The sequence below is a fragment of the Nothobranchius furzeri genome, chromosome 16, assembly GCF_043380555.1.
Source record: "Nothobranchius furzeri strain GRZ-AD chromosome 16, NfurGRZ-RIMD1, whole genome shotgun sequence".
Classification (NCBI taxonomy): domain Eukaryota; kingdom Metazoa; phylum Chordata; class Actinopteri; order Cyprinodontiformes; family Nothobranchiidae; genus Nothobranchius; species Nothobranchius furzeri.
Genome location: NC_091756.1, coordinates 31,431,045 through 31,444,748, shown reverse-complemented (window position 1 = coordinate 31,444,748; position 13,704 = coordinate 31,431,045). Strand labels below are relative to the sequence as shown.

General features: G+C 43.3%; 1 protein-coding gene across 1 annotated transcript; it reads left to right on the top strand.

Annotated features, from left to right (window-relative positions):
* Positions 1-672: 672 nt before the first annotated feature.
* LOC107388097 (gap junction delta-3 protein) lies at positions 673-1,864 on the top strand. Its single transcript, XM_054749122.2, has one exon. It carries the CDS (start codon positions 802-804, stop codon positions 1,651-1,653), a length of 852 nt encoding a protein of 283 aa, XP_054605097.1. The 5' UTR covers positions 673-801; the 3' UTR covers positions 1,654-1,864.
* Positions 1,865-13,704: the final 11,840 nt, after the last annotated feature.

The following is a 13,704-nucleotide window of genomic DNA, read 5'->3' as shown; positions in this document are numbered from 1 at the left end:
TACAGTCATCAGGGTGCATCTAATTGCCAAAAGTATTTTTAATTACATGTGTTTAGGCTTCGACCAGGTCAGACGTTCCCAGCTTATCCTTCCTGATCACGGAAACTGGTGGTACAAACTAAACAAATCCTTCCTGTCATTTAGGAAGCTCTTTGAAACCTTCATCAAGAGTTGCCTTTCCTGGGTAAACATTGCCTGTGACTGAAACTGGATGCAGATTAAGGCAAAGAAGGAATTTCCTTTAACTGGAACCACCCTCCAAATTTGAAGTCATGACAAACCTCAATCACATTTGGAACAGAGTAGAAGAATTATCAGGCTGCTTACTTTTAATTGTTTTTGTTCTAAATCTTCGGGTTTATTCCATGGCTTGTTAAGGAAGGATGTTTGTGTTAACACATAGGGGGGAAAGTGGAATCAGGCTGGACTGGTTTGTTATCCACTGGCTTGAATAAGGTACTGTGGCATTTTATCTCTGGAACACATCCTAGCAGCTTGTAGGTAAGTCATTTCTTAATCATAAGGCACAAAACGCACCTTATAGTTAGTCCTGTCAGAGTTCAGTTCCATCTTATTGTTGCTTTTGTTTGCAGGTTGTCTAAAGTTTTGTTTTTGGTTTCAGGTCAATTCTCACCGAGACCGTAAACCGTAGACCAGCCTTTGACCCGCAGATTGGTTTCACTTGGGAGTCACGACTTGGATGTGACGTCTTGGATTCTTTTTAAATCAGATTTCAGACCTGAGCGGTGTAGGTGAAGACATTTTCAAATCTCAGCTGATTCATATCTGAGGAAGCTAGTCATGGGTGAGTGGGGATTCCTCAGCAGCCTTTTCGATAACCTCCAGGCTCATTCACCGATGCTCGGTCGCTTCTGGCTCCTGCTCATGCTGGTTTTTCGGATGCTGATCCTGGGAACCGTTGCCAGTGACTTGTTCGAGGACGAACAAGAAGAGTTTACCTGCAACACTCTCCAGCCAGGCTGTAAGCAGGTGTGTTACGACATGGCTTTCCCCATCTCCCAGTACAGGTTCTGGGTGTTTCACATTGTTCTCATTGCTACACCGTCCCTGCTTTTCCTCTTGTATGCCACGCATCATCACAACAAGAGAATCTCCAAAGTCAGTCACTGTAGCAGCCAGGACTACAGCGAGGATGTCCATTTCAGAAGGCTGTACACTGTAAACGTGATCTTTCGGATTTTGGCAGAGGTGGGCTCTTTGGTGGGCCAGTGGCAGCTGTACGGCTTCAAGGTGGAGGCTCAGTTCCCGTGTAGCCGCTTCCCTTGCCCCTACACAGTGGACTGCTTCACCTCCCGTCCTGCAGAGAAAACCATCTTCCTTTGCTTCTACTTCATTGTAGGGGTGATCTCAGCCATTTCCAGCTGCATAGAGCTCTTCTACAGCTCCACAAAGTGGTTTTGCTGTGGCAGGGAGCCTCCCAGTCTGGAACACTCCTGCACCTGCCAGAATCTCCACAACTTTGAGCAAGAGGGGTCCAATGAGACGCTAGAGGGAAAGCTGTCCTCAGAAAGTGTCCCCGGCAGTGTGAAGCTGAAGGGAAGGGCGTTGAGGAACAGCAGGAAGGTCTCCAGTGTTGGTCACAAAAAACACAAGGGTGGTAAATATGTGAGCACCAAGACACTTGTGGTGTAACAGTTTTTCCATTTTCCTGTGAAAGTAGCATATTTTTAAACTCCTGAAAACCCTTTCAACTTGAAACTGTTGGTCATTTGTGGAGATTAGACGGAAGACATGAAGGAAATGCTTCTAGCAAGACCAGGAAATGAGCAAAAACAAGATATGGAGGGGTTGTCTTGTTGGTCTGATGGCTCCTTTCAGACAATAAACAGATAAGGAGAAAAGTCCTCAGGAATATCCCTTCATCAGGGATCACACCTATCCCAATGGATAAATCCAGCCTAAAAGTGTTATTTATGTTATTAATGAAAGTACAGTTCTCATTTAGCTGAAATTAATTTCCATTAAGGAAAATTAGTTTAACGTTTTCACACAGATGGTGCTTTTATGTCCCAGAGTGACTTAGCCTAGCTTGCTTAGCATAGCACAGACTGAAATGCTGCACCTCACTGTTCCACTCACTGAGCCATTTGTTCTTTTAAAACGTATTTAGACCTTTTTTGGTCATTCAGTTTAAATTTGAGACTTGATTCAGGTAATAAGCACTGGGAGGTGAAAGATTAACATTAGCTAGAAATGCTGCATGAAGGTTTAAAGATCATCATTGGTACATTTTAGAAGTGGGCATGTGCATTAAACTTCTACCCTTTATATTTTATCATTTAAAGTATCTAATAATATAAAACTGAGACGATAAAAGATGTAGGCCTTTTGTTCTTAGTCTTGACATTAACATATATCAGATTTTGTTTTCATTGATAAAATGAACTCCGTAACTGTGTGAAATCGTTCTAAATGTCCACGCTGTGAAGATACTGTCTGGTTGTTTAGGGAATTGTACGTGATGGATCTCATACGGAGCAGGAATTTGGTTTGAAAATGTTTAATTGGAGGTTTTTGCATTTAACTTGATGTTTACACATTTCAACAATGACAACAACATTCTTGCATTATTTTGTGCATGAAGTTAAAACACAGCTGCTTTGTTTCATCCTGTGGACAATTCCATTTTCCTGTTTTTTGTTTGATGTTCAAATTATTAAACCAGCTTGTTTTCTTTTATGATGGCTAAACTTTTTTTTTCAGTTTCATTATTATACAGGCTGACTGGGTCATTCAACATTTCTGCTCTGCCACGTGTGTTTCTACATTGAGATGTGAGGGAAAAATGTCCACTTTGCAGCAAGATACCATGACCTGCAGGGATTAAAGTTTCCATGTTGGTTTCTGTGTAGGAGTTTCTGGAAACCTCAAGGGCAACATGCCGATTATCACTTGTAAGTCGCTTTGGACAAAAGTGTCTGCTAAAAACATAAACATAAACACTGTGGTTACAGATACAGGTCATGTGATTCATCTCCCGAGTCTACATGCACCTGCTATCCAACATGACTGAACAAGACTGATGGGAAATTAGGATAATACTTTACACTAATGCTGACTCATAATAATCCAGATAGCATGAAGGCGTTTGGATCAGTAGTTTCAATTTCAACGAAGAAATTCACAATTTCACAAGCTTTCACACCTCTGAGCATGTGGCTGAAACATGTTGGTGTTGTTGGTGAAGAGGTGCAGCAGGTACTTGACAACATCCCAAAGACCCTCTTAGCATGACAAATGAAACGGCTTCAAAGAAAAGAAAGTCTAGTTACCACAACTCAGAGTTTAAAAGTTGTGATTATCAAGGCTCAAAATCTAGAAAATTAGAATAAATTGTTCCAGATTTTGAGCCAGTTTTACAACAATAGATGTAAAGCATTTGTCTAATAGACACAGAGTGTTTGTCCAATCGATGTAGAGCATTTGTCTTATAGTCGCAGAGCCTTTGTCCAATCGATAAAGAGCATTTGGCCAATAGATACAGAGCGTTTGTCTAATAGATGTAGCATGGGTCTAATAGATACAGAGCCTTTGTCCAATATATGTAGAACATTTGTTTAATAGGCTTACATCACGGCTCTGCTGCTTCAGTCATCAAAATATCATCAGCCAGCAGTGCCTACACCCCACTCAGGACAATCCAGATTCTTTTCATGTGCTGTTCCACGGATGTGAAATGACCTACCAAGCACTACCAGAACAGGGCATCCTTGTCGATTTTGAAGAAAATACTGAAGACCCAGCTCTTCAGAGAGCATCTTCTAAATGTGACAGTGTGAGCTTCCTGTCACTGTGACCTGATTGATCATGCGCCCTGGCTACTTGGAGAGAGGACAAAATCCTGCACTCTTTTCTGTTCACCAACATTTAACTGGTTTGAAGTGGTTTTACATTAGTGACAATTAAAATAAATGCATATGTATAAATATGCATTAATATTTATGTATCAGGAACTTGATTGGGTTGTGCATAGTGTCATTTTTATGATTTAATCAAATGCTAAATTTGCACCATGAGTGGACATTTCAACAGACTTTCAAATCTGCTGTGGGAAGGACTCTTTTAGAGCTATTAGAGATTATATAGAGAAAAATTGGATGCCCAAATATGAATATCATGGGTTGTATTGTGGAGACAACAGAATATGGGGATAAAGAGACAACAGTAGCATTCTCTGGCGGGAGCCGGGATCAAACCTATAACTTAAAATTACAGGACAACCCTCTCTATCTCCTGAGCAACTGCTAAATAACATGACTCATTAACATTTTTCTTATCTGTCTTTTAAATCTTTACCACCTTCATCTGTAGAGTCTGTAAATTCCAGATGTTGGGAATCCAAATAAAAGCAACAACTATTATTTAATTCTTCAACAAACTCTCTGAAAGCTACGTGGGGACTATTTTATTGTGGAGGGTAGAAACATTTTGACTAAAGCAGCTGAGGGTGTGGGAGCAGTCCTGTGATTGCACCAGTAGGTGGCAGCAGTGGATCAGTGACAGCGGCTTCATAATTAGAAGTATAAAGCTTTCACTTCCAGTAAGATGACTTCATTTGCAGCTACATTAATCCAGTGACAGTTTCAGCTCTTTCAAGCCATTTATTAGCACATTTTAATGAGAACTTCTCAGATTATACCTCATTTTGCCATCTTAAAATCTGAGCAAGCAGGTGGTTTTACTTCTGTTTTCAACTCTTCCCTTTGTGGTCAGATTTTGTTCTGTAATAATAAAATAGTAATAAACAGGACTGTTTGGAGGATTTAAGCAGTCACGGATCCAAGCACACACAAATACTCTCCAAAGAAACTTATTTTAGAGTATAAAATTCCTCCCACACACACACACACACACACACACACACACACACACACACACACACACACACACACACACACACACACACACCCCTGCCATGGTTCCCTTGACGCATCACATATGCAGATTGCAAAGCAGTGCAGGCTCTTTGATGTGCATGGAACAGAATTCTAGACGTGTTTTATATAACTACTCGAGAGGAAAGGAAGGAAGAGTCGAAGAGGATTACCGTCAAAACTTTTCCTGTTTCTTTTCTTGCTTCTCTACCTTTTCATGCCTGCCTTGTCAAGCTGGAAACCTTCCCGTTCCTCTCTTTCTGCTCTATAAACCTTATCTCCTTCTCCTTTATTTACATTTTTGACTTCCTTTCTTTTTTCTACTGCAGCTGCTGCAGCTCTGAAATGTAGGTCATCTGTTTTCTGGAGCTCCCTTCACACCATTGTGAAGGAGGAGATGAAAGTGATAACATCTTATTCTGTGTTCCTTTCTCTCCCTCCCTCCTCCTCCTCCTCCTCCCTCACTCTGCTCCCATTTTGAATGAGACACTTCAGGGGCTCCCTGTGCTCCACCTGCGCTCCCCCCTGTGTGCTCCAAGTCTGTCTCTGTGCACATCGAGCTCAGTGACAGCTCTATTCGGGTGAGTCTGTCACTCAGGGGCCAAGCCCAGATGAAGATGCCAAAGATTTGCACAAACATTGGATTATTTAGCTCTAATGAAGTCAGGTCGCTTGTTGCTTGTCATTCAGCAATTTTCTTTCATTCTTCATGTGTATTTGTTGTTTAAATGTGTGAAATTTCCTCAAGAATTTATAGGGAGATTTTCAGGAATGACTCATTTCCTGTGACGCTTCTCACAAGGATACAAGAGGAAATGAGTCAAAACTGTTTTAACGGTTGCCTTTTTTCTCTTAAAGGTGTGGTTAATTCAATACATTTGCAGTGTTCTCTAGTGTACATCAATGCCTTATGGGTAATTTAAAAACTATGATGCTCTTGTTCTGAGAAACAGAAGCTTGCTGGTGTAGAGGTGGTCTGAAAACAGCTGGATTGCTCATTATTGTCAATAATATGCACACTTCTTGCTTCTGATTGGCTAACAGAACGTGTTCAGCCCTGTTGCAAAGTCACTATCACCAAGACACTGTCCACTCTCCCTTCTTGCTGCAAAATTATTTTATGAATACTTCCTGTGGGCGGGCACAAGTCAAGATGGACGAGGCCAAGAATGCAAATTCACAGTGTGACGTAGATAAGTGAGGATTTTCAAATCCTAGAGTTTCACCAGCTACTTTCTATCAGACTGTTTTCATGTTCAGCCTGCATGAAAAACTCAAAGGGACTGATTATAACCAGAAATAGTTATTTAAAATGTTTTTTGCAGTCAAGAACACCTTCAATGATTTAAAATTACATAAAATTTCATTTGAAGATTCCAAATCTGGAGAAATCATACACTTTGCCTGATTTAGTGGGATGAAAAGCGGTTTTCTCTGGCTGAGATGGATGATAAAAGCTCAGTAGATCTCATCATGCAGCAGAATAAATGTGTCGTTCTGGTATGAAGCTCCTGGTGAAAGACTTGCATGACCTTCAACACACTTCTGTGCTGAAGGTCATGAGTTGTTACTCGCTTCTCCTCCTTTTGCTTGCAGTGATCTGGATTGATTATCTTTAGAATGTTCCTGAATGATTCTGAGGATATCTGAAGCTCTTTCAAAGGTCTGTTTATCTCGTTTGCACTTTGACTGCTTTTCCAGGAGCGCCCCCAGAAACTTTAGATAAGGGTGGCCAGACGGGGCCAGAGAAAACTTTGGGGTGGCACACCAAATTAGCTCTTGTGGTAACTCTGGGAGAGTTTAGCCTGTGGCGATGCATTGCTCCTTTATTCTTGTTTATTTAAAAAAATGTATACATATAAGTATCCAAAACACTTAACTACAAATGTGAGAAACAAACGTTTCAGAAAAATAAATTTCAGTTATTTGAAATGTTTTTTTTTCAAAATTTATTATAGAGATGTATTCTTAGTTAAATTCACATGTTGCTGTCTTCACAAAACTTTGGATTTTTAAACTTTTGTTTTAATGGTGAGCAGCAGAAACATTTATCATTTTTAAATTCTGATTATTTCTTTACTCATTAGTTGTAATTTTTACGTTTATGTCTTGAATGAATAAGATGAATTTATAGTTTGAGTGAACATTAATGTGATTTATTACAGTAACACTGGTCTTTCCTGGGGTGGCCAGCTGTCACGGTCTGGGTACTGCTCTGTTGGTTTCTTCCTGAGTTTCTTCCCTGTAGGTGGGTGTGGCTGAGACTCCCCAGCTGTCTGGCATCATCATCACTGCACCAGAGCATTTAAGGAGCAGCGTGACTCTTCTCTACGCTGGTTGACTCAGTTTGGGTAGTTCTGAGCACCAGTCCTGCACGTCTGTCAAACAATCCGCCTGCCTGTTTGTGTATTAACCTGGTTTGCCCGTCTGCTTCATCTACTCCTGTGACACTAACTGCGGGTCTGCACACCACGTCTCGCTGCCCTCCTCTGGTCGCCCGCTCTCAGTCCCCCACCTGCCGCTACCTCCAGGACCATCCACTCACCCAGACCTGACTCACCTCCCCCCTGCTTCCCTTCATCCTGAAGAACGTAAGCCTCAGACTGTTCATATCCTCCTGCCATCTGCCCTCTCAAACTTCTCAACACACTCACTCTGTTCTCCTCTCTAGATCCTGTCCCGCCGAGCACCCGTCCTCCGAATCAGCCGTTATTCCTGCTTCTTTGGCGCGCCCTGAGTTCACGTTTATTCTTCCCCTTATTTTAATACTTAATTATCTTACCTTCTGTTGTCTTTGATTCTGCATGTTGTGGGTCAAACACCTGGTACTCAACATGACACCAGCAATTCTCTAGGGACCACCCCCTGGCAGCGCCACTGTGCTTTTCACCCCACTTCAGATGTTTAGGGACTTTGTTATCTGCTGCATGTCCAAGTTTCAGTTTATTTGGTAAAATCGCAATTCAAAATACCACATGCTGAAATATAAAACACATTTTGTGTCAACATCTCTCAGCGTCTGAGTTGGGTTGTAGCGGATTTATGTATTTTACTTTATTGCTATAATTAAGTTTCATCTTTCATCAGCTCCTACTTGTCGTGTCCTGCTTGTCTCGCCGTGATTCGGAGTGAGAAACGCCGCTTTCGCGCAGATTTTGTTGAGAAATAACTTTATTGGTTGCAAAACTGACAAATTCATTCAAATTTATGTGTTTTGGAATTTTTAACAAAGCAAAAAAATAAAAAAAAAACAATGACATGTGGATCTTTTGCATAATTTTGTAAAACAAATTAGCTGACTCTTTTGAAATTATCCAAACTGCATTGAGTAAAAACACGTTTGCAGCCATCTTACAGGGAACATGTGGGCTGTTTCACAGTGTTCTCCTGCATCTGGCTGATTCTCTGAACATCCACTGAACCTAATGGTGCTTCCTGTTTCCTGTCACATGATTGATAAACACTAATGAACCAGTGCTGTCAGGAGCCTCATCCCTCTGTCCTTACACTGTGTCCTGGTGATGATGAATTACATGTAGCTGACACTAAAAGCCCAAAAGGAGACCTAACTGTACATCCCAGACAGTTGTGTAACGGTATTGTTCTGTCTGCAGCGCTGACGCTGCCTCACACACTCATCTCTGCGTTTGCTGACCTCTGACCTGTCACAAGCTCAGCCACAGAGCTGATAGCTCACGTCTCTCTCCTCGCTCGCAGCAGCTGAAGAAAGCGTCTGCATTTACGGCATTAAGAGTTCTGGTCAGTGAACATCACACCTCTCCACTGGAGCTCCTGCTCCTCCTCATCCATCCATCTGCCCCCTCCCCCTCCCATGGCATCAATTACACTGAAACATTTTCTCTGCCCTAATGTTTTCTGTTTCCCTCTTCTCTTCCTCCATCTGCTAAACTCAATTCTTCCCAATTTTTGAGCCTGGGTGGGTGACAGGGTCAACGAAATGTGAATGCTGAACTGTCCTCCCAGCTTGCTCTCCCTCCCCTCTTCTTCTATTTTCTAAAAGAAAATATTGTCTAAAAGCCGTTGGGCCTGTGGCCACAGAGCCATGTTGGGTATAGTGACCAAGAGAGTGGATGAGCTGACTCCTCTGCTCCCCGCTGACACAATCGCTTTGCCTGATGAAGATGATGCTTCCTGGCTCGGCTCCCCGCCCCCTCTTTACACTCAATGTGCTCAATGGCAGTTAAGTAAATTGTTATGGTTCATTTTGTAGCTTTGTGCAGCCTGAACATCTGGGTTTGAAGAGCTTCAATCCAAACCAAGAAAGGACCGGATGCATCGAGACGTGAAGAAGAGGTCACAGCATTTACTGAAGCAATAGCATCAGAGCTCTGGGAGACATCTGCTGTCTCTAACTCATTAGAGATGATGAAGAACACAATGTTTCAGATGGATGGATGGAAGGAAAGTTGTTGATTCCTGTGTTTTCTTTTATTTTCTGACTGTTACAGATCAGTGTTTGTGCACTCAGGTGTAAATATGGTGTTCCTGTGAGTCTAGATGTTTGTGTGCATTTGTGTGTGTCTGCACCCATGTGCAAAGCTGTGTGTGCATGTGTGAGAGTGTGCATTTGTTTGTTTGCGCATGTGTGTGTGTGTGTGTGTGTGTGTGTGTGTGTGTGCTTGTTTGCATGTGTGTGTGTTTTGCTGAACACCCTTTGTCCACTTGTTCATGTATTTGTCTCTATACGTGACTATTTACAGAGTTTTTAACCAAGCTACCTACATTTACAGATTCAATAAATACCTTGGTGGCAAAAATGGATTTGGCATCTACCGACTGCATATTTGTCCCACTTATAAAATGAGAGGTCTGTAACTTTCATCATACGTCAATGTAAAAAAAAAAAAAATCCTGTGTGTGTGTGTGTGTGTGTGTGTGTGTGTGTGTGTGTGTGTGTGTGTGTGTGTGTACACCCATGTGCGGAGCTGACCACAGTGGTGTGCTCAGCAGTCGTGCTTGGCTGCACACTAACTGGATGTGACAGGGTAGAAATACCAGTACCCACCACGCTCTCGCCCACCCACCGTCACACACAGCATCTCCACCCGCCACATCCACCACCAGCTCCCCCTCCCTCAACCGTGCTGCACCCACACCCCATTGGCTGTCTACCTCCATCACTCCGCGTCTTCTGCTCGGAGACAGAACCGTAAGCCCCTCCACGTTCTCCCCCTTCCTCCCGCTCACCTCCACCAGGTCGCCCTCAAACACATTTTCTTCCTGTTTGATTCAGTGACATCCAGGTTGTTACATCAGGAAGTGACATCATATGAACTGTGATGTGTTACACAGCGTCTCATCATGCTCTTCTACATTTTTCACCTTCTCTCCTGATATGACTTCCTTCTCCACTTTTTCCATCTTTACGTTCAATATTTTCCTCATGCTCCGTCTGCTCCATGAACAAAGAGCCAAGGTGACAGTCGCAGTAGGGGATATGTCATCTGCAGTTGTCACAGTTTGAACCCTGACCTCTGTTCCCTTTTTGCAGCTGGCGGGCACAAGCTGATGGGACAAGGAGAAAATTTAAATACCACAACCATCGTCTCATCTTAACATTCTGGAGTTGGAGAACAAGGAGACACCTTTCCTTAACCTCCAGCCGTGGTACTGATGCACGGCTGATTCATCACCTCACACCTTGTGCCATTTTTAAACCATTACACGTTTACACGCTTGGATGTTGCAGAATAAAAAGATCAAACTTTAGCAACTGAGCAGCTCCGCTGGAGTGATTCAGCTTTCAGTGCTTTGCTCAGAGACATTTGTTACTTTTGCTTGAGTTAAAAATGAAGATACTTGTGAGAAAGTTAAAATAGGGACTTTTTTACGTTAGATAACTGGATCTCTATAGGAGTCTATAAATAATATACTTTTCCAGGATGGAGAAGATTTTGCAGACATTTATCTATTTATGAGCTTTATGTAAATGCTCACGTTTTTTTTTTTCATGTAAAATCTCAATCTGTACACACGTTATACCAAACTTTGTTCACACATCACTTGTGGTTTCATGATCTTAATTTTAAAGTTCTTGATTTTAATGATTCAGGAGGAACAATGGGGTTTTCGTCCTGGCTGTGGAACACTGGACCAGCTCTATACCCTTTAGGGGGGTCCTGGGGGGTGCGTGGGAGTTTGTCCAACAAGTCTACATGTGTTTTGTGGAATTGGAGAAGGCGTTCAACTGCGTTCCTGAGAAGGCCCTGTGGGAGGTACCAGGCCCTCTGATACAAGCTGTTAGGTCCCTGTATGACCGATGTCAGAGCTTCTTCATTGCCGGGCAAGACACTTAACCCCCCTTGCCTGTTGGTGGTGGTCGGAGGGACGAGTGGCGCCAGTACTCAGCAGCCTCGCCTCTGTCAGTGCGCCCCAGGGCAGCTGTGGCTATGATGTAGCTCATCCCCACCAGCGTGTGAATGGGTGCTGATTGTGTTGTAAAGCGCCTTGGGGGGTTCCAGGACTCTAGTAGGCATTATATCAAGTACAGGCCACTTACCATTTACTCCCAACTAGTCAGTCGCAGCCAATGTTGGGAATGTTACTTTAAAAAAGTAATTAGTTATAGTTCCTGATTACTTTGTCAAAAAAGTTACTCAGTTACTTACAGAGTTACAAGATTATAAAAGTAACAAATTAATAAGAAAAATAACTACTTCATTACTTTTTCATTAAAGAATGCCAGAAAAATGGGTTCTCCTTTTAATTAAACTTAATTTACTATAAATTATTACAGTACTGGTATATAAATGACTAATGACTGGAACATAATAAAATGTATGTCCAAATGTTTGTTATAAAACTGAATAATTGAAATAAATGGGTACTTAACAGGAGGAACTACAAACAGGAACATTACACTAATCTAAACTGTTCAAATGTCACTGTGTGTCGTGTTCTCTGTCCCTTTGGTCCCCAGCCCCCTCCAGGTTTCTCTCATGTTCTCCCTAGTCCCTTCACTTGTCTTTAGTTTTCCATATGTTCAGATTGTCTAGTTCGTATCCCCTTAGTGTGTTGTGTTCCCTCCCCATTTAGGTAATTAGTTTATTTATCTTTAGTTCTCCTGTGTCTTGGTTCTACAGTGCTTAGGCTTATTTTAGTTCAGTTGCTTTGTTTTACAGGATTGAGGTCTGGTGTTCTCCCCTGCTCGTTTCTGCTCCTCCTCTCAGTTTATTAGTCTCACCTGTGCCCAATTCCCTTCATCACCCAGCCTCTGTGGCCCTGTCCACACGTAGCCGGGGATCTGCCAAAACGTAGATATTTTTCTACATTTTGGCCTGTCATCCACACGAAAACGGAGTTTTTTCACACGAAAACGGATCTTTTTAAAATCTCCGGCCAAAGTAAAGATCTGCGTTTTCTCCGTTTTGGGTGTCTGCGTGTGGACAGACAAAACCGGAGTTTTAAGGTCTGCAACGTCACTTTCCGTGACAAAAAAATGCTGACATCACGTGTGCGACCTGTGTTTACACTAGCTGACAGCATCAAGAGCATCTGGCTGCAAACATCCATCTTGTTCTCGACACACCAGCTGATGTCTGCAGCCAGGTCCTACTCGACAGCATGGATGCTCTCAGAGCTGCGCTCGCTTTGTCAATTGTCCAACCACTTTTTGCTTGTTTGTTTTTGCAAGCGGAATTACTGCTCCTTGCGGAAGACCACAGACGAAGGACGAGGTTAAGAACGGGGGAAGTACTGCCGCCTACAGGTCTGGCATGTCCTTAACAACGTATTTATCCGGGTACGTGTGGACAGTTTTCTTTTTAAAACGAGGTGGTGTGGATGCAAGTTTTTGGAGGGGCGGATGTTCATTTTTTTAAAAACCCGGCTACGTGTGGACTAGGCCTATATAACCCTGTCTTGTCTCTCAGAGTTTGTTGGTCCATTGTCTCATTTCAGTGTGACTGATGAAGCCAACAGGACCACATCATTTGCAAAAAGCAGAAACCTGATCCTCAGGCCACCTAAACGATGGACCGTCCTCTCCAGAACCCCTCAATAGGCCTTACCTGGAAGGCTCAGAAGTGTGATCCCTGCGGTCCCTCTTTTTAAATAGGGGAACCACCACCCCGGTCTGCCAGTCCAGTGGGACTGCCCCCTGATGTCCATGCAATATTGCAAAGCCGCGTCAGCCAACACAGCCCCACAACATCCAGAGCCTTAAGGAACTCCGGGTGGATCTCATCCACCCCTGGAGCCTTGCCACAGAGGAGCTTTTTAACCACCTCCTCAGCACCAGAGATTTGAGAGGCCAACCCAAAGTCCCCAGACTCTGCTTCCTCACTGGAAGACATGTCGGTGGGATTGAGGAGGTCTTCGAAGTATTCTGCCCTCCGATCCACAACATCCTGAGTAGAGGTCAGCAGCACACCATCCCCACTATAAATTGTGTTGGTAGCGCAATGCTTTCCCCTCCTAAGGCGCCGGATGGTGGACCAGAATCTCCTCGAAGCCGTACGGAAGTATTGCTCCATGGTCTCACCGAATTCCTCCCATGCCTGGGTTTTTGCCTCGGCGACCAGCCGAGCCACGTTCCGCTTGGATTGCCGGTACCCATCAGCTGCTTCTGGAGTCCCACAGGCCAAAAAGATCTGATAGGACTCTTTCTTCAGCTTGACAGCATCCCTAACTGCCAGTGTCCACCAGCGGGTTCGGGGGTTGCCACCATGACAGGCACCGACGATCCTGCGGCCACAGGTCCGGTCGGCCGCCTCAACAATGGAGGCACGGAACAGGGTCCATTCAGACTCAATGTCCCCCGCCTCCCCCAGAACATTTTGGAAGTTCT

What these genes read in the sequence shown, in the direction of transcription:
- LOC107388097 (XM_054749122.2), top strand. Translation starts at nt 802, where the DNA reads ATGGGTGAGTGGGGATTCCTCAGCAGCCTTTTCGATAACCTCCAGGCT.